Below are 26,143 nucleotides of genomic sequence, written 5' to 3' on the forward strand. Positions count from 1 at the left end.
ATGAAGTAGAAAAGATGAGCATGTCATTTTTTATATCAACATCATCACCATCATCGTTATCATTCATTTTCATGCTCATCTTCATCTTCAAAACAAATCATATTGAGTCACAGTGATGAAATTCGCACTTCGATGTAAAACCCTTTTCAGTTGACCCTGTCAAGACCCTTGTTGATGAGTGATGGTTTGGTTAAAATTGTTCTTCCTTCTATTTAGGCTCAAGTTCACGTTAACTACCTTATTCCGATTATACTGGTTTTTTGTCCGCACCTGATAAGCTAGAATAAAGGGGAGACATCAACATTGTAAGTTGCGAATAAATCAAAGCCATAAAAAACTTTGGTTTTTAATAGTTTCAGACTGTAAGAACTTAAATACCATTTAAAAAATCTCATTTCAACAACCCCAGAAGATTGATTTGAAGCCATAAAAGTTGAAAAAATAAATATGCCTGTCGTTTTAAACAATTCAAATAATAACGATAGTTTTTCCCTTTAGAAAGGCATAATTAGGGTTATGTGAACAAAATAATTATCATTAAATGTAAATCCAAATTTAAATTATGTCAACCACCTCGAAGAATTCTGCTACTGAAAATATTGAACAGCAGGGTGAACAGCTAGAAGGAAATTCGATGAAAGCTACTATCCAAAAATTATTTGTTAGCCCGGGACTTGAACCCGGTACCTCTGCATCAATGTGCAATTTTTCATTAATTTCCATATTATCCAAACAAAACTTTTTTATAAGTGGGCTACTGTAAATAATCTCTGTAAAGTTCAAGCCTGATCGTAAAGATCTTTTTTAGAATTAGTATACAATAATACAGTATACTGTTATAATAATAAAATTTAAATAAAAGAGTATAAATTGAGAATTCGTGAATTAATATTCAATATCAACATTATTAAGCATCAACTAGTTGATAGTAAAACATTGTACAATTAATTATGTAACTAGAATGTATCTGGTTGATACATGAGAAATTATGGATATTCATGATGATTATTCATTAAAAATATTCAAACTCAGTTCAAGTATCTTAGAATAAAAATGCATAATGTTTCATTTTCATGATTAGAATATTTTTTGCGTTTATATGATCGATTATTTGAAAAATGAAGAAAAATATTCGAAAGACTAAAACTATGGAAAAATATAGCCTAATTACAATTTTTACATTCTGGAACGCCGTAATTTTAGTGAATCTTTTCAAAATCACTAAGCTACTTTATAAGTGAAGTATTCAAAAAGGTTGTGTATTTATTTTATCAGCCTGCATTGTATAGTAAATGTACATCAATGGAACTACAGTTGATCTAAAACTCGACATTCAACATTCAGTTGCTTGATTCTGTTTTTGACGTTTCAGTGACGTGCCCAATAGAATATTCAAGATCATCTCTCTGATAGACTCGGAATCGATCTTCATAACTCTCACTCGTCATAACAGACTGTTCAACTGCCTACAAAAGAATAGTTTATTGTGCTCATGCAAATAGTCGGTTTGACGTATACGCCCTGGGGGACATGTCAACTTATCAAAATCAATTCATTCGTCCTCTTCAACACCATTCATTTTCCACCTCAAGGTGAGGTGAGAGTTTCCATTCCGTTGAGAGTCTAGATATCTGGAGTCTAGAGATGAGGATAATACACGTTGAAGCTTTTGAATGTTACTCTATAGTCCATAGGGGCACATCCGTTTAGTATAATCTGTTGCATTCGGTACGAATGGATGTAATTCTGAGTCGATAGACTGAACTTAAAAAAACATTTGTAACAAAAGGTAGACTAAAAAGATACATTTATTGAAGATTTATTCCCAAAAATATATCTCTTAGGTACTATTTATACAACTCCACCACTCTGCCCCTAACTTTTTCTCATATTTTTTCAAATTCAAATTAGGCTACTTGATTCTAGAGAATTTACATTGAAAATGAGTGGATTTAATTACATATGGTTGCTTTGTTCATCAATTGTATGCTCAACCAATTGAAACTGAATCTCCAAGCTTTCACATTATTCATATATTCACCAATACATTTACAAATAATAATTTATATAATAGATATGACATAGATAGTTATCATTCCAAAAACAATTTCTTCTATCAACGTGATTTTCAAGTGGCATTTTTCAATCAATTAGTTCAGCTGGAAAAGAGACAGAAAATCTATAATACTGAAAATAGCTATTTATGTATTAATAGCGTAATGCGCGACTTTATCGCTCGTGCAAAACAGTTATCACATGACGTGAAGCGGAGCGTGACAATTTTGCAAGAGCGATAAAGAAGCATTACGCGCGAATTACATACAAAATTTTTTCTACAACTGCCCAAACCTGTTAAATTACTTTTATCGGCGGAGTTACAATTACCGACTTTTTAGGTTAAGATATGACTTTTTGGCGAGCTGCTTACCATCAGCTGATTAGCGAGCATAAAGGAACTCTTCTGCGCATGCGCGAATGATTAGTGAGCGTAAAGAAAATCTACTGTGCAGAATGGTTGGCGAGCGAAAAAGTAGATTCTCCTCAGAAATAAGCTGCTTTAAGAGGAGAATTGAGTACTATGTAAATTCTTTTTTCCTACAGATACCTTGAAAAGTGACCATTCCTGCACTGATTGCAGGCCGCAAAGAATCACTTTTCCATTCTAGTGTGCAAAGTATTACTTTGTGTACACCAGATTTGCAGCATGACAATGCAAAATAGTTAGTAGGTTATATGGAGCACCAGTGCAGGAAAATCGAAATTAAGTTGGTAACAATGTCTGTGGTTAGATAAGAATCATCAATGGCTGTATGGCTACATATTTATGATAAAATCCCAATCTAGAAATCCAAAACAATAATAATGTTTATCTAAATCATAATTAAATAATAACTTCTCATCATTTAATAATAAATAATGTTTCTTTTCTATTGTCAGTAATAATTATTTCAACTCAAAGCAATGAGAAATGTAGCAAACACACATTATGAAATTCGAATTTTGAGGTTAAATAATTACTGTTCAAAATCCATGTAAATAAAATTAATAAAATAACATTGGAATATACTACAATAAAATATTTTCTGTTGTCTATGTTATTTTATAAATATTTTTTAGTTCACTAATAGTATTTTTCGGTAATCTGAGTTAACCATAAGTCTAAATATCTGAATCCTGTTTTTAGCTGGATGAAACGAAGTTAGGTACAATTCTTTCCACTAGGTTGCACGCTTGTTGGTTCAGCCATTTTGCAGCCATCCCAATCAGCCATCAACATTGTTGTTGACTGTGTATTCTGAATGCAAATTCGTTCTATCTGTATTCTTTTCTGTTTTCTGTATAATTATAAAAATGAGAACTTTTGCTGAGAATTTCCAACCTCAATAACAATTATTCAAGTAATTTTGACAAACTAAATATTTAAAATAAATTATTAAAATTGTTTGAATTATTAATTGATGAATTGATAATAAATTCACTTCTATTCTTATTATTTAAAATAATATAATTTATAAAAATATTAAATATTGAAATGGAAATTAATTATAGAATAATTAAAAACCAATTTAATAATTCAGATGAATAAATAAATTGATATTATTATGAATACTAATGCTGAATATAAAATATTGAAATATATTCAATTATACATTTTGAATTTTATTTATCATTCATTATTTTAAATTATATATTTTTTTATTCAAAATTGATTGGTTGATAAATTATTTAGAAATTGAAAATTATTTACATTTGCAAATTAATTGGTTTATTTCAATTATTTATTGAAATAAATTATTGATTGAAATAAATTTTCAATGGAATCATTATAATTAAATTATTATTATTTTATTTTAAATATATTAAGGTTTTTATTAATAACAAAATTACACAGAAAAACATTTGATGGATTTCAGGGAATTTTACCCATAATTAATCACTTTCCATATTCAATGGTAACTGTAGGAAAAATTTAATGTGAAATACATGCGCAAAGTTCGTTTGCTGCACTCAAGAAACCTTTATTCCGCACTCGCCTACGGCTCGTGCGTAAACGTTTCTTTCGGTGCAGCAAACTGTCACTTTGTCAATAGTAGGCATAGTTCCCTGAGTTTTTTAAATACATGTCCAGGAGAATTGCTGCTAATTTAAGCTTGTTCTATTTCAACAGTCTGGTCATTTGTTAGTAAGTGGAACATGGATGACCTGTGCACATATTTGGGACGCCTCCTTCGATTGCAATCCCTCCCTCTCAAGCTCTCATTACCCACTCTGAGTCTGAGTTTGAGCCTCATTTGGGATGTGGGTCTCACCAACTCAAAACTCATTGTAATTGTAGTTTGTTTGGAGACATAATTTAAAAAGTAATGTTTTTTAGAATGGTAGGTGAATCTATCTCCGTATAAAAACAATATGGAAATGAAACTTTTTAAAAGACGCTGAGTGATGCATTCACATAACCGACTAAATTAGAAATGTTGTCCTGAAGTGTTGAAAGAGAGATAGATTGAGTACTTTATTTATGTAGATTACAATATACTGGCTTATACACTTACATACAATAGCTTACAATACAGCAAAATTATAGATGAATTTACATAATATAGACTAAGAAAATAATTATTGAACTGTATATGATATGAAAAAGTAATTTGTAATATAATAACTATAGATATTATATTGTTATGCATCTACATAAATTGGCGGAGCTTTGGACATATCAAGAGAGAGAGAGAGAGAGAGGAGAGAGAGAGAGAGAGAGAGAGAGAGAGAGAGAGAGAGAGAGGGGGGGGGATGAGTGAACGGATGTAAATACGTGAGAGAGAAACTGAAGGGAATGAAAGTACAGTATAATATAGTGCAGAATTTTGTTAACACCATGTATTGGAAGAGAAGAGCCATTAGACTGCTTTGTTGATAGTTGGCTAAGAATTCAGGAATAAGGACTTGGTTTTCACATTCCACATTCTGTATGAGATGAAGAAGACAATCATTATTTGTTTTTTTAGAATATTATTTTGTATTCTATTAACATTAGCATATCTTTCGATAAAATTAATTTTATTGGTATCTGTAGCTCACTTTCTATTATGTAAGCTAATGTATTGTAATTCAGGGAATCCTGTAATAATACATAAACAAGTTAACCTATTTATTTTCTCAACAAATTACTCTTTGTCCAATGCTTGTTAATGTTTATTAACGACGAATTGCGTGTATGGATAACGTCATTTGTTTATAAAATGCTATTTAATAATGAGTCTAATGTTTCATAGTCACTTTTTATACCATTTTATGATGTTAAATGTTTTTCTTGTGCGTTTTTATCAATATTATCAATATTGTTATTCAACTCAATAATACAAATACTATTAATGGAAATTCCTGAATTTAATCTAATAAAAAAAAATATTTAATTGACCTTTTTATTCAGATTATTTCCTTAAGAGGCGTTTACATTAGTCAAGTTTCATTGAATTCAAGCTTCCTTGACGTTTGTGTAAAATGAATGTATTTTGCAAATTTCGAGTCAAGTTTACAAGAACAGACACTTGAAATCACTATATCAAACTTTTCAAGTTTTGTTGATACTTAGATGTTTGCCTTTTATATTCAACTTAATTTATGAAGCTACAATCTAACCTACAAATGGGAAAATGAGATAAAAACAGTTCTCAGTCAATGTAAAATTCATAAAAGTAATTAAATAAAAAAATATGATGCAGACAAACAGGAAAATTTTGAGATCAATCTGATTTTCTAATCCACAATTATATGGGTTATTAGGTTCGGAACACCTAAAACTGTAGGTCCATTCATTTCGTATTATCACCCGCCTCATTACCCACGCACAAGCCTAGAGCTCATGTGGGCATCACCCTCAGCAAAATAAAAATATACTTTCGAGGTTATGTAAACTTTAATTCAAGTAAACTTGACTTCAATTTTTCTAAATTGTCCATTCAACTCTGTTAAAAAAACTTGATTCACTTTATTCACAGATTCTCTATCTCACTATACTACAACATATTATATATTCACAGATTTTCTCTCATATTATAAGAAAGTAAATCATGAAATAATTATGATCAATCGAAATTTATATTTCAATTGTAATAAAATTAATCTTAATTAAGAACCAAAATGCTTTCAGATGGGTTTTTCCTTCAATAGCTAAAAATTGAGAGTTTCAATGAAATTCAATACAGTACATATTTTTCAAAAAGTAAATATTTATTTTAACAGATTTTTCTTAAAATAGTGAATTAGAATCATTGTCAGGTACGAAGCGTACGATATAATACTGTTGAGAAATAGACTATCTGCCATTCCAATTGAACCCACTTCAGATAAATGGAATTAATTAATAAATTCAAACAGAGCGAAAGTTCTGTCTTTGTAAGATTTATTGTAATAGAATTTTAAGTAGTTTACTAAGGGTCTACTTCACATATGGTAAAATCTAAATCACATTTGATAGTTCCATTCCAATTAGTTGTAAAGTAGGAGTAGCCAAGGAAAATGAATCAATGTTTGCTCTTGAGGGGAAACATCAAATCAGACAAATGCAACTAAATAATGTTTTATATGTTCCAGAACTTTCTAAAAATTTGTTATCTGTAAGTGCTATCACTGAGAACGATGGTAAGGTCTTATTTAGTGGAAATAGGGTTGAGGTGTTGAAAGACAATGAAGTCATTATGGAAGGCATAAAAAATTCGAAGGTTTGTTTGAAGTTGACTTGAAAATGATAATTCAAATTTAGTCCATCATGTAATGACTAGCACTATTTCACCCAAGTCTAATGAGTCTAATGAAGTAGAATTATGGCATAGGAAGCTAGGCCACCTTGGTGTAGATAACATGAAAAAGCTCATAAATCTTAGTGAGGGAATGAATATTAAAACTAAAATTGATGACTTTTCCAAAAACCCATGTGAAATATGCTTGTCTGCTCGCCAAACAAGGCAACCTTTTAAAACAGTCAGGGAAAGGGCAACAAGATATTTTCCTTAATAGATATTTTAAGATTATTTTCCTTAATGGTGATATCAAAGAAGACGTTTATATGTCATTACCAGAGGGAGTAGAAGGATTTAGGAATAAGGTTTGTAAACTTAAGAAGTCAATTTATGGTCTGAAGAAATCTCCAAAAGATTGGAATTCTAAATTTGATTCTGTAATGAAAAGAACAATTTTACTAGGTCTAAAAATGATTATTGCTTGTATTCTAAAATTGTGGAGGGTAAAAAGGTATTTCTATATTGTATGTAGATGACAATCATTATTTGTTTTTTTAGAATATTATTTTGTATTCTATTAACATTAGCATATCTTTCGATAAAATTAATTTTATTGGTATCTGTAGCTCACTTTCTATTATGTAAGCTAATGTATTGTAATTCAGGGAATCCTGTAATAATACATAAACAAGTTAACCTATTTATTTTCTCAACAAATTACTCTTTGTCCAATGCTTGTTAATGTTTATTAACGACGAATTGCGTGTATGGATAACGTCATTTGTTTATAAAATGCTATTTAATAATGAGTCTAATGTTTCATAGTCACTTTTTATACCATTTTATGATGTTAAATGTTTTTCTTGTGCGTTTTTATCAATATTATCAATATTGTTATTCAACTCAATAATACAAAAATACTATTAATGGAAATTCCTGAATTTAATCTAATAAAAAAAAATATTTAATTGACCTTTTTATTCAGATTATTTCCTTAAGAGGCGTTTACATTAGTCAAGTTTCATTGAATTCAAGTTTCCTTGACGTTTGTGTAAAATGAATGTATTTTGCAAATTTCGAGTCAAGTTTACAAGAACAGACACTTGAAATCACTATATCAAACTTTTCAAGTTTTGTTGATACTTAGATGTTTGCCTTTTGTATTCAACTTAATTTATGAAGCTACAATCTAACCTACAAATGGGAAAATGAGATAAAAACAGTTCTCAGTCAATGTAAAATTCATAAAAGTAATTAAATAAAAAAATATGATGCAGACAAACAGGAAAATTTTGAGATCAATCTGATTTTCTAATCCACAATTATATGGGTTATTAGGTTCGGAACACCTAAAACTGTAGGTCCATTCATTTCGTATTATCACCCGCCTCATTACCCACGCACAAGCCTAGAGCTCATGTGGGCATCACCCTCAGCAAAATAAAATATACTTTCGAGGTTATGTAAACTTTAATTCAAGTAAACTTGACTTCAATTTTTCTAAATTGTCCATTCAACTCTGTTAAAAAAACTTGATTCACTTTATTCACAGATTCTCTATCTCACTATACTACAACATATTATATATTCACAGATTTTCTCTCATATTATAAGAAAGTAAATCATGAAATAATTATGATCAATCGAAATTTATATTTCAATTGTAATAAAATTAATCTTAATTAAGAACCAAAATGCTTTCAGATGGGTTTTTCCTTCAATAGCTAAAAATTGAGAGTTTCAATGAAATTCAATACAGTACATATTTTTCAAAAAGTAAATATTTATTTTAACAGATTTTTCTTAAAATAGTGAATTAGAATCATTGTCAGGTACGAAGCGTACGATATAATACTGTTGAGAAATAGACTATCTGCAATTCCAATTGAACCCACTTCAGATAAATGGAATTAATAAATTCAAACAGAGCGAAAGTTCTGTCTTTGTAAGATTTATTGTAATAGAATTTTAAGTAGTTTACTAAGGGTTTTAGCCTTTAGAAAATCGTTTTGTCGCATAATTAAAAATAAAACAGCCTTATTATCAGAAGAAATTTAAATAGAAATTAAAAGATAAGTCAATTAGTAATTTATTAAGGAAAGATTGAAATACTTGAAATTTTTTGCATTCAGGATTTAATTGAGAAAAACTCGTCCACGATAATAATATTAGACTCTAACTTCTCAAGTCAAAACGAATCATTAATAATAAAAATATCTATTACATCAATATAATCTAATATTTGATATTACATATATTAATTTATTATTAAACATGTAATGATAATAATAATAATAGTAATATTGCTACTAAAGAGAAGGAAAAACGTACCAGGAACTATTGGTGGAGCTGCGCAGGCTGAACAGAGGCTATTTAGTACGATTGATTGTTCATATAATTGGTGCTCTTGGAGGGGTGCTCCCATCACTGATTTCAAATTCAAAATCAGTTCCTGCTTGTAAAAAGACTGCCAGTTCACTATTAGGGCAGATGCCGAAAGCGGTCATTTTGGGCTCCCTCCGTCTACTCAGGACAAATGATTTGTGGATGACGGACATGGCTTAACTGCTTAGGCTACCACATGGCTGTGTGGAGTAGTTGTTACTATTCGTAGGTTACTCTATTGCCAGTCATATTCGTTAAACATAATATAATCAACAATGAATTTGCATTTCATTCATAGAAAATAGTATATTTAATTATAGATTAATAGGAATAAAAAATCAATGCTTCCCAGGTGGTGTTAGGAACCCTCCTAAAGATGTAGGTCAACAGATGTGTTTGATTACCCACGCACAAGGTTTAGATGCTCATGAGCATCATCCTCAGCAACAAAACAATTATAGATACTACCTCTACCCAAACTTCTTTATTTCGAAATAAATTTACTTTCTTTTCTCAATACGAAAACTGTATAATATTGAATCAATAATTACAATTTTGCCAAAATTTACAGTAGGCCTACCCTTGGCAATCGTGATGCATCAAATTGAAGTGTTTTTCATGATTTAGTAAACAACGAGAGTGCAGCTTCGTCTGTTCATGATTTCAAACCAAAAAAACGAAACTCGAATAAAACTGCTTTGTGATCATTTTATTTTGAATTCAATTTATTTGATTTTTGTAGATCCTGACCGTGTTCTTCTACACAACGTTAGTGGACACTTCCGTCCGAAGCATTTAGTGGCCTTAATTGGTCCATCAGGAGCTGGTAAAACTACCCTTCTAAATGTAATATCTGGTTCAAAGTAAGTACTTCCTATCATTGAGACATTCTCATTCTAGTCAAGTTCGAATAGTTTTGAAAAGAAAATATTATGTGTGATTGTAGAGTCATTGATACATTTAGAAAACACACTCCATAGTTCAATACCTTGGAAATTATTTATTGATTATCGGATGTTTTTTTATTTCCTACGTTTTGATGAATTTATTTACATGATAACATCAAAATTATATCTGCCATCAATAGTCATTCAAGTTAGTTGAATCGTTGTATAGTATCAGCAAACCGGTTCATTTTTATCTAACAATCATATGGGGTGAGAAATTTAAAAGCCTCAAGTAAAATAAAGACTTCGTGTAACGTTTATTGAATTTCTAAAAAAAGTCTCAAACTATTCTAGTTTTTTCTCAAATCACTCAGAAAATCGATAATCCAGCTAAAATATTCTAGTTTTCATATCTAAAGAATGGGAAGTTGGGCTCTTATTTTTCACGCGTCGTGAATATCTAGTATCGAATCTGCATATGAGAAGGTCGTCCCTTCTAGGGACATATAATATGTCATCCCTATAGGTCATCCCTATATGAAGTCTTATGACGGTTCAATGTTTTCCCACTAAATACGATAGTATAATGCAATAAGATTAATATTTTCATTTCATGCTCACTTGAATAGGAGTGAGATATTCATGCTCACTCATAGCAGTAAATCATTATACATTATGAACCATTCTCATTCTTATTAAGAACATTTTAAATAAATCATAAACTTGTTTTTTCCAGGGCAGTAGACAATTCGCGAGTGTCTGGGAAGATACTCGTAAATGGAAAAGATAGAAATTTGCAAAAGTTTAAGAAACAATCCTGTTATATTACACAGGAATGGTCTCTACTGAACCAGCTGACTGTAGAAGAGACTTTGGAAATTGCCGCTAGATTCAAGCTGCCAAGCAATATCAGTGAAATTGATCGGAAAAGTTCGGTAAGTCTAATCTGAGAGGCTGGACACACAATCACCTAAACTATATTTGATACTCTTTCTCATTCGCAGAGCAAGTTTAACTAAGGCTATGTTCATGCCATCATGCAACAGATACATTGGATACATTAAAAATTAACTATTGAAAAACGATTTTCTCTCTCTTCAATTTGTACTCTGATAAATACAAATTTCAAAAACTGGGTCCAATGCATTTTAAAGTTCAACATTTGATAAAATTTACTCCTGATGGAGTAATATTTTAGAACTTTCACATGATGAAGTCAATGTTGTTGGATAATCTCTCACAATAGAAGAAAATAAGATTTTTTCACAAAAACATTATTATTACATCAATCTTAGTTTGTTTGGATTCAACAGGATTGAAACTTGAAAAGTCAGTTTTCATAACAATAATTTTGCAACACTTATCAGCTTATGATTATCTATTTTATCTACTGTTTCCAGCGGAAATTGATTGTTTCACAAATGAAATGGTGGAGTAATAAAATAGAGAATATCGAGATTGAAAAATGGAGTCTGTTTTATAAAAATTTAGAGGTTTTATAGTCATATAATAATCATCTTTTTGTGTATTAAAAGAAATGAAAATTTATTCCAGTAAGCCCCCAATCATTTGGTATTTCTTGAATATCGTCCGTTCATTTCAATTATCAAATAATTCTGGTACCTTTATTCACTTATATGAATCATTTTCTGATCGAGAAACATTTTTTACAGATCAATGAAGTTGTTGAAATTTTGAGACTGAATGGATCTAGGAACACTCTGGTAAAAAATCTTTCAAATGGTCAGAAGAAACGAATTTCAATTGGTGTTGAACTTATGAATAATCCACCTGTTTTGTTCGTGGATGAGCCAACAAGGTAAAGCAGTTTGTACACTTGTCATTCATCATTGAACAAAAGTTACTAATATTGAATGTAATGCATATTTTCCTTTAACTTTGTACTTTTAAATAATAGAAATTGATGAGAGATTTCTTTATAAGGCGCTAATGGAACGTCAAATAACACTAAATGGAAATAAGAGCTCAAAGCAATGAGAGCTAGAAAAACTGAATGATTTTCCATTTTTAGAATAAATAATAAAAAACTGGATAATGGAGGATTGCAGCCGTAATGTCAAGCCCGTCCACTCTGTTCCCTGCTTGTATGGGTGACCCGAGCAAAACTGGTTCCGATTTCTGAATATTCATTTTTTTGTTACATGCAAACAAAATTATCATTCTCATCACTGTAGAATTCATAATTTGTTATTAGGTTTTTGGAAATATTATGTTTGTATATATATAATTATAATATTCAATTGTATTTTTCTCGTTGTTGATAAATTAAAAAAAAAATTAGAATCGATAGACATAGATTATTCTCGAGAAATCAATAAAAGTAAATATTTGAAATGTTTGTTTCGCTGAAACAAAATAAATGAAATAAAAAATTTGAAATGAAATAACGCTCCTAATAGTGGCATATGGCAAAAAACGTACCCTATTTCTAATTTGCTGTTACGAGACTGCTGGGTTAAAGATCCGACTGCTAAGTCAATATAATTCTTTAGCACCTCAAAGATAAACAGATATTTAAATGGAAGAGGTTTCGAAAACATTAGTGGCAAATGAGATTCTATTCTTGTTGTTGAATCGGTAAAATTATAACTAATACTTTCTCAAGTGGCTCTAAAAGCCATTGTAAATAGAGCCCGTTTTTAAGATAATAAACTCTCAGAAACTAATATCACTCCAAGGCTTTGAAAAATCTGTAGATTGCTTTAAGATGCATCTCAAATGCGTGCAAAATATCACGTTTGGAAGAAGCTTTCAGTAAAACTTTTGCATAAAACTACATCCACACACAGAGACAAGGAATTAAATAGTGAATGTGTTATTAGATTGTATCCATATATTGAGATCAAGTAGGCTACTTGTAGCTGTCACAACCACTTAATTATTGAAAATTCTGGAAGCTAGTTTCAGTTTTCACATTCAATTTGAATATGAAATAGAATGTATAAAATAGATAAATTTGAAATTGTAATAGAACGCTAGCTGTGAAAACTTTCATTCAAACTAGAATTTTTTTTAGAATCATTACAATAAAGTGAATAAATGTGGCATCACTGACAGAAGATAGAATTGAACGCTAGCAGTGAGCTCTATTGAATGTAAATTTCCATTCAAACTAGTAAAAATTGTAAATAACTAGTAACAATCTATCAAATCCCTTTATTTTGCCTGTAAGTTTAAAAAGACACCTCAATCTCTATTCAAATTCATGGATGTATTGAAAACGTAATAAAAAGTCAAATGCTACTCATGATCAATATTTATTTCATTTATTTACACAAGCACAAAAACAAATCAATGATAGGAAGAGAATCAACAGGAACAATCCAAAACTCTGGAAGACTTCGAAAAAATTGAAAACGACAATATCACAGATACCACCAAAAGACTAATTAATAACATGGGCTCGAAAGGACAGTGAAAAAGTGGAGGAATTCGCAGAATATTCAACTAGAACTTTCCAACACAATTGAATTGCAAACGGAGAGATTATTGAGTCAATTGAAAATACAGACGAATCTGATATTCAGCATGTCAGTGTAAATGAAGTATCGAGAGAAATCCTTGCCAATCTCAGTACAAGAAAAGCACCTGGTTTTGATCTTATCACTGGGTTTGTTATGAAGAAATTACCAAGAAAAGCTCTCTTATTTATTTAATTCAGATTGAAGCATGTCCCTGATACATGGAAAGTGGCTGAGATAATAATGTTACAAGAACCAGGAAAACCACCTCATGAACTCAAATCCTACAGACCAATATCATTGCTCCCTTTTAATTCAAAGCTGTTTGAAAAACTTTTTCTCAAACGACTACTACCAATAATAGAAGAAAGAGAAGAAGGAAGAGACCTTATACCAGCACATCAGTTTGGATTCAGAAGGAAACACTCTACAATTGAAAAAGTTCACAGAATAACGAATATAATAGGAAAGTCATTAGAAGAGAAAAATATTTGTTCTGCTTTTCTTCTTGATGTAGCCCAGGCCTTCGATAAAGTTTGGCATGAATGACTATTGAAAAAACTTAACACATTTCTACTAAAAAATATGTAGTGTTGCTTTCTTGCAAATAGAACATTTGGAGTTAAGCAGAATGATGAGTATTCTAGATAGAGATGTGCCTGTGAAAGTAACATTAATTATACAAAAATTTTAAAATAAAGTATTAAGGAATATGGTGAACGCTCCTTGGTACATCAGAAACAGTGACTTGCAGAGAGATCTACGCATTCCATTTGTGTCCAGTGAGATAAGTCGATTTGCCATGCGGCATGAGTCGAGACTCCATCATCATGTCACCATCTCCATCATCATGCCAAACCTGAGGCAAGCCAACTTCTACAGAATGAAGATCTTACCGGGAGGCTGAAGAGAAGGAAGCCTGTTGAACTAGTTTAAAATCAATTTGTGGATAGTGTATGCAGACTATATCATTTTTACTGCTCTCATAATTTCAGAACTACTTGGGCTCGGGTCATTAATGGATGAACTAAAGTTTTATAGTTTTTCAGAGTGTAAGATTCGTATTGAAATGAAAATTAATGGTTAGTCTCTGAGACTAGGTTTAATGACAATCAACATTAAAAAAAATTATTTACACAAGCACAAAAACAAATCAATGATAGGAAGAGAATTAACAAGATCAATCCAAAACTCTTTCCCTAATTTAGATATTTGAAAGTTAATTTTTAGTGTATATAGTTTATGAACCAATTCTTAATTTTAGTTTCTCAAAGAGTGTGTTCAATTTTTAATGTATTTTGAATACAATTTTGCAGTGGGTTAGACAGTTCATCAGCTCTGCAAGTGGTTAATCACCTTCAGAGTCTGGCATTGGACGGCCGAACTGTGATAGTAGTGATACATCAGCCGAGCTCCAAAGTGTTCCAGCTGTTCCATGATGTCTACCTGCTGTCTGATGGTGAATGCCTGTACAATGGTCCCTCCGAGCACTTGGTTGCTGCCCTCTCGTCAGCTGGCTTCAATTGTCCACAGTATTACAGCAAGTCTGATTTCGGTGAGACAATTACCATAACATTATTTTCATTCCATCTGACATCATATTTTCTCAGCGCATTGATAAAAATTTTATACATTACATTGATTGAATCAAACTTTTAGATCCTCAGCTTTTATATATTATATTTGGGTTTTGTTACGTAAGGTGATTTTTTTATCATGAGTGATGCCCACCCACATGAGCTCCAGACTTGTGCACGAGTAATGAGATGGATGATGATGAGAGATGAGTAAAGCCACAACTTTAGGTGGATCTATTATTCCTTTAGACTCGGGTTTTCTAAAAGATCAAGTGAAACCGCCCTTGATGGGGGTTGAAGATATCTTATTATTACTTCAAGAGAGTCATGAGAACCGGATAGACAACATTGTATTACCTAAAGAATTTCTCATTCATTATGCCAATTACTTGAAATTTAAAGAACGAAATATGCAGTACATTGTATTAAAATATTATTCCTACAAAAACTACCTGTCAATAAGATTCTGCTAACTATAAATTTTACTATACAACAAGATCATCTCTAATTAGGGTCTCGGTCGGGTGAAAATGTTTCATCATGAGCTAGAAATTTTGGCACTCACCCTGTCACGTTATTTTTGATGGAATAACGCTTTGCCTCCTGCTTGGCGTCAATCGGTAGAGCATGAGAATTAATAACTATAAAATCTGGTCGTGGTTTTTCTAGGCTATAATTTCACCAAGATCCTAATATGCTCATTCAGGAGCTCTCACAATAATTTAATACTGATAATTTATAAAAATATATAAATATAATTTATATCCTATGGTATTGGGGAATAAAAAGAATGGTACACCATGAAAAATTTGATACATATATTAAACAAATAATCTCAAAGTTAGGTCAATATAGAAAATATATAGAGCAACAAATATACAATGAAACAAGAAACGAAATCAAATAAAATATCACAGATCAGTACTATTTTCTAGTTCTATAGCACGAAACTTTACCATGTGCTTTTCACTTCATTGATCATATGCATTTATCTGCATGTAGCTTTGACATCAACTTGCTGTTGCTTGTCGATTTGGACAATCCTACTTTATATATTAACTTCCAAAATCAGAGCATGATAAATTGACAAATCAACAATTAAATATAAAGGTGATGATTTCTTGATCCATTCCGAGCTGCTTTGTATAAACACACTTTTTCTATGTATTTTAACACGACATGCAGTCGATTTAAAGTCGATTTAAAATCGACTGCATGTCGTGTTAAAATACATAGAAAAAGTGTAATTAAATATATATTAATTTCTACAGTTTCCAATAAATATATCTATATCTATCTCAGGGTGCAAGATTCGGCACCTGATGGAAATAGATAAATCGATTTATCCAATGAACCAGAGCTACATTATATTATTGCAAATTATATTATAAAAATCAATGATCATGTGAACATTAGTATTATTAGCTTAGAACTTAGTATTCTTTCAATTGGTGAATCCTTTGATATATAAATTGACTCGTTCCTATTCAATAAAATATTTCTTATACCATTTTTAAGACTTGCACAAGTATTTTTATTAATCTCTTAATTTTTAAAACCTTTCCGACGAGCTAGCTTTTAATTCTTATTTCACTCGAAGCACTGAGGGCGCCCTATTCTTATTTCAACTATTTGCATACCATTTAGTTACAATAAATTTCTGCCAAGGTGTCTGGCTAGATTCTACGTTATGCGACTCAATCGATCATTATGTCGCCGATCAATACATATTTTACACCTGACCTCAAATTTTCAATACTTTATATAATATTATATAAGTAGCAAATTATTTCCATTTCTATTCGGCCGTTATAAATTTAGCCATGATACCTGATATTATCTAATCTTTAAAAACGTTATCGCATTTGGCGATATTAGCCTATTATTCCACTTAGACCTATAAATTTCTTTCAAGTAGGGATTTTTATTTACCCATCAGAATTTGATACGTTACAACCCACAGCTATCACTCCCACTGGTAATCCCAATACACAGGATACTCACGTATCTCATGATGCCGGAAAACTAACTTATTTTTTCAATATGGTTTTTGATCCGCTTGGTATATCGGTTGTTTAACGACTGGAAGTTTCCCGTCCGGAAAACTTGCGACGTGAGTGTGGTGGAAGGCCTAAGGCCCTGCTGCTAGTGGAGCAGTGAGTCGGTTGTCACTTGATTGGGCAAGCGGGTCTGCAGCCAGGTGTGCAGTATTCCTCTGTGAAAATATCTACAGGCTACCGCACATCCGCCGTGTCCTTGCCTCGTGGAGCCAGCCCCTCATCCGTCACAACTAGCAAATATCCCTCAATTTTCTGCTTCTCACAGTCGTGCACACATTACTTAGCACAATCTTATTGTCGCTGCAATAATACTAATTACTCACTAAATTATATTTTCTCACTATAGTCCAACTACGGAAATTGCTATTTTAATATCAGAGTCTTTTCTCGTCAGCTTTCAGAAGCCGAAGCGAGTAGACGTGTTTTGTGAAATTCATGTAATTATTCTAAAAGTATACCATCAAACTGTTGTGTCAGTTAAAACGGCATTGCCGAATTGTGAGTGAGTGTGTGTGCGCGTGCGCGCGCGCGTTGTCAGCAACTATGACTGTAACCGAGTTCGGATATTGCTGCTTCGGTGAGTGCTGAATTGGTAATTCTATTGTGAGAACTGAACTATCGTAACTATGAGCGGTGACGATAATACGACTATTATTACTATAACTGAAGATAATAAACCTGTCTCCTACAAGGTTCGAACTGATAAAATTCAATCAGAATACGAAAAACTCAAATTTAAAGCTTGGAACGAAGCTAATACAAAATTCCAGCAATCAGAAAAAATAAGTTCTGAACTTAAAATTCAACTTGAACAGCTTCAAACTAGATTATCAGCGTTAGAGACTAAATCTAAGAATGAAGAAAAAATACGGACAATTATCATACCGATGAAGAAGAATTATCTACTGAAACAGAATGGATTCGTCAAAAGCAAAGAAAGAGGAAGAGAGAACAATCTGACTCACCTCCAACACGATCATCCAATAAGCAGAAAGTGAGTTCACGTAGAGAAACTGAACTAAACGAGAATGCTGAGCCAAAAAAAACTCCTAGTCTCAAACAAGTTAAGAGACCTCCTCCAATTATACTCTACAACATCCAAGACTATCAAGTAGTGTATAAGATTTTGAATGAAAAAATAAAAGACTCTTATAAGATCACACAATTGAATAATGGTAGCTTAAAACTCAACGTTGAATCTGAGGATAATTATAGACTAGCTACATCATTGCTGAATGACAAAAAAATGAATTGGTCTTCGTTTGAAAACAAGCAAACGAGACCCATTAGAGTAATTGTGAAGAAGTTGCACAGCACTTGCAATCCACAGGAAATAAAAGAGGAACTTCAGGAAAAAGGATTTAAAATTTTGGACGTGGTAAACATTCTTAAATGGAAAACAAAAGAACCACTCCCAATATTCATGTTGACTTTTGAAAACACAGAGAGCATAAATAGAATTTATGAAATATGTGTAATTATGGGTATGAAGGTTGAAGTAGTCCCCCTGAAAAAATCAAAATTTCTACCGCAATGTGAAAATTGTCAAACCTGGGGACACACTAAAAAATACTGCCAGAAGGAGCCTAGGTGCGTGAAATGCACTGGTCCCCACATCACTATCAACTGTACTAAGAGGAAAGAAGTTAAGTCTAAATGCTACAATTGTGGGATGGAGCACCCTGCCAATTATAGAGGATGTGTTGTAGCACACGAGTTGCAGGCACTTCGAAATAAGAAAAAAGCAATAAAATCTATTTCGACAGTCAACATAAGAGACAATCCTATTGTGCCACGGAGAGCTGTAATAAATGACAGTAGAGCTAAGGAGAACCAGAGTTATGCTGATAAGCTGAAAGATAAAGTACCTATCAACAGTAATGAAAAGTCAAGTCTTCAAGATTACAACTTGAGTAAAGATTTGGAACTGAGCATTACAACTCAACTTTAATTAATTCTTGAGAAACTAGTTGTGCAAGAAGGCCTCAATAAATAAATTTAAAGTAGGTTAGAAAAACTGGAAAATATTTCAGTTCCAGAAGTCATTCACAAGAAGCATGGAAAATAGATTCAAAATTATGACTTGGAATGCTAATGGATTACTACAGCACAAAGATGATCTATTAGCAATTCTAATTGAGCATAAAATAGATGCCTGTCTCATTTCCGAAACTCATTTCACTAAAGAATCCTACTTTAAAATTAGAGGGTACAAAACCTACCATGCCATACATCCCAACAACAGCGCTAGAGGCGGAAGTGCGGTTATTGTAAGAGAAGAGCTAAACTATCACGAATTCAAGAAGATAGAATTGTAGGAGTTCCAGTCGATTTCAATCAAAGTCAAACTTATCGGTAGACCATCTGGTACGATCACAATTGGAGCCGTCTACTGTCCACCACGATTTAATTTGAAGAAGATAGAATATATTGATTTACTAAGTAACTTCACAGGGAAATTTATCATCGGAGGAGACTTCAATTCAAAGAATACACAATGGGGGTCCCGACTGACCACAACTAAAGGAAAGGAGCTATTACTGGCTGATAATGAATACCACTGCGATGTTCACTCAACAAGGAAACCAACTTACTGGCCAAGAGACAAAACAAAAATTCCAGACCTGATAGATTTTTTCATCACAAAAAATATTTCACCAAACTGTGTTGAAGTTGAAGAAGAATTTGATCTCAACTCTGACCATTCGCCAATAGTTTTGACAATGCACAGTGCAGCTGTTAAAAAAGAAATGCCATCTAGACTCATCAACAGGTACACAGATTTAGAAACTTTTAAAAATATGATAGACTCTAAAATAGACTTGAACACATCTCTGCAAACTATAGATGAACTAGAAAGTGAAGTCCAGGAGTCTGTAATCAATATCCAACAATGTGCCTGGGAAAATACACCACTACTTCAAAGCAGGATTTTCAAAGGTAATTGCTATCCTGTAGCGGTAAGAGAGTTGATAGAAAAAAGAAGAAGAACAAGAAGATCATGGCAATCAACAAGAAATCCAAGAATTAAAACAGAACTTAATAGAATTACTAATGAATTGAGAAATATGATACAGGATGTAAAACAACATGATATCAATAAATACTTAGAAGAGTTAACCAATGAGTCTACTACAAATTTTTCATTATGGAGATCAACCAGGAAACTGAAGAGACCTCTTGAACAAGTTACACCGATAAGGAAGAATCAAGATTGCTGGGCAAGGAGCAATAAAGAGAAAGCCGTTTAGTTTGCTGATCATTTGGAAAAGGTTTTCTCACCTCATGAGGAAACAATTATAGATGAGAACCCTCATCATCTTGGAGCAGGAGTTATCACTCCAACATCGCCAAGGGAGGTAGAATATGAGATTAAAAATTTGAGCAGAAAGAAAACGCCAGGTTTCGACTTAATAACTGGAGAGATTCTACAGGAGCTCCCAAGAAAAGCAATTGTGAAGCTATGCCATCTCTTCAACGCTTCATTCCGATTGAAATATGTGCCAAGTTCCTGGAAGGTAGCCGATGTCATCATGATACCAAAACCTGGAAAGCCACCACATGATGTAACCTCGTATAGGCCAATTTCCTACTACTGCCTGTAATATCAAAATTATTTAAGAAACTTCTACTGAAAAGATTAAAGCCTTATCTGGACGATAATGAATTAATACCAACCCATCAATTCGGATTTCGAGATAAACATAGTGCAATAGATCAGGTGCACAGAATAACAAATATTATTGAAAATACATTGGAGGAAAAGAAAGTTTGCTCTGCAATTTTCCTTGATGTAGAACAGGCTTCCGACAAAGTATGGCATTCAGGATTGTGCTACAAAATGAACCAGTTCTTACCAACAGAATACAGTCTGATACTGAAATCATATCTTCAAGACCGTTATTTCAGGATAAAACAAGATGATGCTTTTTCATCTCTCAGAGAAATCAGGCCTGGAGTTCCTCAAGGAAGTGTGCTGGGTCCCCTCTTGTACCTCCTATACACATATGATATACCTCAAACCGAAAACGTCACAGTAGTAACATTTGCTGATGACACAGCAGTTTTATCAGTTGGTGAAGTTTCTACAGAGAAATTGCAGGTGGCAGTCAACAGAATCAATGTTTGGACAAAACACTGGCTTATAAAATTGAATGAAGCAAAATCAGTTCAAGTCAACTTTACAAACAGAAGAGTTCAATATATCCCCTTAACACTCAATGGGAATATTGTACCCTACTCTAACACTGCAAAGTATCTAGGCATGACGCTGGATGCCAAGCTTAGGTGGAAGGAGCATGTGAAGAAGAAAAGAGAACAACTTGGCATAAAATTCAAGAAAATGTACTGGCTACTTGGGAGGACATCAAAGTTGTCAAATTATAACAAATTGTTCTCTACAAGCATATTCTCAAGCCGGTGTGGACCTACGGAATTCAACTCTGGGGCTGCACCCGACCATCCAATATCGACATCATCCAGCGCTTCCAGAATAAAGTACTCAGAAGTTGTGTAGACGCTCCTTGGTACATCAGGAACTGTGATCTCCACCGCGACCTGGGAGTGGCGACAGTCATCAGTGAAATCCAAAGATTTGCAGAAAAACATGAGAAGTGCGACTTGATCAACATGTGAACGTGGAAGCAATCCAGCTGCTGAACGTGCATCGAGTAAGAAGACTACAACGCAGAAAGCCACACGAATTAGTTTAGTGCTAAAGTGTTCAATTGGAAGTGCAAAGGCAGAATACTGTATCCTTTTATGCTAAAAATAATCTTTATTTAATCCTTGACCAATATAGAAGGCTTAACCAATGGGTTTTACCTTCACAAACGATATTCTTATCAATCTAAGTCAAAATAGAATAGCTTATTAATCTTTAACTAGGTGCTATAAAAATCAAGAAAAAAAGAGTATTTTCTCCTGAAAAATCTTAAATCTAAAACACACGAAAAATCAATCAATAAAAAAGCACTTAAATCCTACCCATGTCACACCACAAAAGGGTGGCTATCCCTTCCGATTGCTTCTCACTTGTCACAATAACACTTTGCTGTACTGCACTGGTTGAGCGGTGTCGACCAAAGGGATGGAGTTGCTTGCTGGTGGAATCGCAGTTGGGGGCGCTGAGTTGGGCGGCTTGACTGCTACAGGTACAGTTGCCGGTTCCGGGCGTGCTGGACAGAGCACTCGCCTCCATCGTGGTAGTGAAGTTGGCGTGCGACCACACACCAGGAAGTAGCACCTCTCGTACAAGCAGTAGGCTCCCAACAGCCCCAGAAAAAGGATGTCAGTCCTCCACAGATGAACTTCATGGTGTTGTCCTCGGCCGACGTCGGTTGCAGATTCTCCGTCTGTTGCACAACATACATGAGATTGGAGATAGCTATCTCGTTCACGCCGATCGATCCAGGGGGGAGTTGGCCTCCTTGTTGTCGCTCTCATATGCTCGTTGTCGTCTCCTTGTAATTCTGGTGTTCGCCGAAGAGTAGAGAGCTGAGACACGATGGATGGATAATAGTGTCTGTGGCTGATCGGGTACAGAGTGATTGGCCCCGGCTCAAATCTCTGTAGCATCTCGGAAGAGAAGGTAGCGTAGCGGTCTCGATCCTCGAAGATTAGTAGCAAGTGATGACTCAGCTCATAACGCACTGTCGAATGGCTGCTTTAGTCTCGCACTGGTAGTGTAGGGATTGGTCTGAAACACTTTTTTCCTTCACCTAAAAGTCTGGTGTAACAGTCAGTAAAGTTCTATCACAATAGTCTCAGATATCACACAGATACGGGAAGTGCCAGTCCCAAATAATTGTTCGTTTCTAGCTCTCTGGGGGAAAGGATAATTGACCGAGCCCTTCACTGGTCTCCTATCATTAACTAATATATACCTAATCACTTATCCAATTTGATATAAACTCAATCCTAGAATAATTACCATTTCAAAACAAAATCTATATAAGTACAATAGCCTAATTCATTTCCAACGTCCTAGTATAGGTAAGTCCTATAGTCAACCTTTATGTAATAGCAATATCATTGTCAACTCCAACTAATATTAAAGTTCTATAAAAATCACTCTCAAGTGCTTCTGAACCTAATTTACATTAAGAGCACATAATTATCTATTACCTATCATCTATAATAAAAATTCCATTCAATCAAGTAAATAACATCAAAATAGTTTCCTTCCTATAATACCAAACAATAGTATCAGAGTATCCTTGTCTTCATAATTCATTCATAATACTTTACAATAACAATAGTCTAATTTTGTACACGTCTGCTTTTTAACATCTGTTCCATTATACAGTTAATAATTTTCCTCATCTTCATCATAACAATAAAACGTAAACAGTAGATCATTCATCTCCCTCACTGGGCCAACTTTGTTTACAAAAAAGGTTACTACTGTTTGTATTATTTTCTTATTTCTATTCTTCTTTTTCTTCGTCAATATGTTGTCGTAGGTCCTTCCACACAACTTACTGTACATCTATAATCCATTGTCACTAATCCTATAGGTTCGTCGCAGATGATTTTCTGATGACGAAGGATTGCATTGTCTCACTGCGAGTAACAAAGATTTTACTTCTCTCTCTATCTCTTTTGAAGGCTGATCTTTCGTCCTTGTCGAAAATCTTCTTTTTCAATAATCATAATTCTATTCTATTACATGTCTCGCCAATACCTAAAGGTTATATTTCATCACTCTCATCCAACTCATTTATAAAATAACACATAATTATTACACAATTATTCCACTAATATTTCTCTTATCAATACTCAATTACTCAGGTTTACTCTTCCTTCTCATTTTCTCTCCTGTTCCATAATCCAGCTTGCTGAATTCTTAAAATAAAGCAGTTTAGAGTCTCGCTGCAGACAATTTCCACTCGTGGTTTATCAATTCAAATCAATAGTTCATTTCTGAGATCTATTTTATTAAGATGATGAGCAGTTTAAAGCCTTACTCGGGGCATCTGCTTGTTTACTAATTATTATGACTCCTCAATAATAAGAACAGTCTACTCGATCCAACTGTCCAATTGTCAAGTTGACAGAACAAAATTAGTTTAAACTTCTAACGCAAATTTCTTCGACCATCGAAAGCATTACTCCTAGCTTGACTTCTAGTGAAATAAGGTGATCGTTCCACTATTCTACTTCTACCTGGAGGGTAGAGTGGGTCTTCTCGCTCATCCAACACGGGGCTAGGGAGATTTTCTTCTTCTTCATCCTCCTCATTTTCTTCATCAACATTTTCTACCACCTCTTCTCGTTCAATCTCTTCGGCTTCAACAATTTCGTCATCCTCATCCTCGGGTGCACGATAATCGATGAACTCCTCATTCCTCCTATGATCGAGATCCTCATCATCCCCAGCTTTGTCTTCATCTGACAACGGTTCATTTTCTTGTTCACAAAATTGCACTTTTCGAGATTTACTTTCAAATTAGCATTCTCGAATATTGCTAACACGTGAGCTAAACGTTCTGCATGTTGATTGATTGTTTGGCTGTGAACTATTACATCGTGTAAATAAACAAAGCACTCTGTTCCTAAAGTTTCGGCCAGGAGAGAGTCCATCAATTTTTGGAAATTGGTATGAGGGGCACCCGTCAATCCAAAAGCCATTCTCTTATACTCAAAATGCCCACCGATTGTTGTGAAAGCAGTCTTTTCTTGGTCCTCTTCTGCTATTTTGATTTGGTGGTACCCACTTTGCAAATCCAAAGTTGAGAAATATTTTTTCTATTGCCTAGTCCTTCAAGTGTCTCATTTATAAGCGGCAATGGATATGCATTTGCTTTAGTAACTGTATTTAAAAGCCTGAAATCTGAACAGAAACGATATTTGAGACTTCCATCGGTTGTTTTCTTTCTGACAAGTACAATGATCGGTGCACTCCAAGGACCGTTTGACGGTACGATTATACCTTTATTCAGCATTTCGGCTATATGCTCTTCCACTACTGGGCGCATGTGGTAAGGTACTCTATAGGGTCTTTTCGCAATCGGTCGTTCTTTAAATGTGGGAATATGATGTTCAACGGGTACATTACATCCCTCTAATCCTGGCTCTTTAAATGTTGTGATATAGCGCTTTAATAGTTTACTTATTAACGCAGCTTCTTCAGTCTTTGTAAGTGATAAAATCTCATCAATTTGTTTTTCTAATTTTGAATTATTTTCATCCATTGATACAGATGCTATCCGTAAAGAGGGTTCAGTAATCCTCACAGGCTATGCAATACCCATAAATTTATTTTTTAATAGCTGTACTGGATACGGATTAAGGTTTATAACTTTAACAAATGAGATTGAATTGTTGACATGCTCAACACTACGAGCAACCCTTATTCCAGGCAGTGGATCTAATGAGGGTTCAATGAATATAAGCCCTGCCTTCAATACATCTCTCAGAGTAACATCGACTAAGATTTCAGAATGAGCAGGGATAAAAGTGCTTCGTGCGGTATACACTGTAGCCGGTCTTACTTGATCATTTGAACAATGATTCTTTGTTGACATTCCGCGATCTTTGAACTCAGACCTCCTCCTGTCATGGAGTGGATGTGTGGGGTCGGACGGGGCATAACAGCTTATAGTCTTCCTACTTTCATTTTCACTAACACAATCACAAAAATATGACGTTTCCATACTATTGTATGACTCATTTTGAACTTCACCTACTTTTTCACCTCCAAATGTTATTGAATTATTACCTACATCGATAACTGCGTACAATTTGGATAACAAATCCCAACCAAGCAAACCATCCTCTTTAATCTCAACATTGGCAATGAGAAATCTATGTTTAACCTTGAACTTTAAGACATTTATTTGTAAAACTTGTGCTCCTATCACAGCTAAATTCATGCCTTTCACACCCTTAGCAACAGCTTTCTCCTCTATTAGTTTTACACCTGAAATAGCCTCTTTCAAAATAGATATCTCCGCGCCTGTGTCAACTAAAATGTTTTGTATTGACCTTCAATCTCGATGGTAACGTGAC

The 26,143-nt window shown here is 33.4% G+C and overlaps 1 protein-coding gene across 1 annotated transcript in view; it reads left to right on the plus strand.

Annotated features, from left to right (window-relative positions):
* Positions 1–26,143, plus strand: part of LOC111055612 (ATP-binding cassette sub-family G member 4) — an 85,575-nt gene that overhangs the window by 41,917 nt on the left and 17,515 nt on the right. Inside the window, exons 3-6 of the mRNA XM_039428197.1 lie at positions 9,868–9,988; positions 10,749–10,947; positions 11,686–11,831; positions 14,811–15,049. Coding sequence (XP_039284131.1) covers positions 9,868–9,988; positions 10,749–10,947; positions 11,686–11,831; positions 14,811–15,049 — 705 coding nt within the window. The remainder of the gene's footprint in view (positions 1–9,867; positions 9,989–10,748; positions 10,948–11,685; positions 11,832–14,810; positions 15,050–26,143) is intronic.

The sequence above is a fragment of the Nilaparvata lugens genome, chromosome 5 (genome assembly GCF_014356525.2).
Source record: "Nilaparvata lugens isolate BPH chromosome 5, ASM1435652v1, whole genome shotgun sequence".
NCBI lineage: Eukaryota > Metazoa > Arthropoda > Insecta > Hemiptera > Delphacidae > Nilaparvata > Nilaparvata lugens.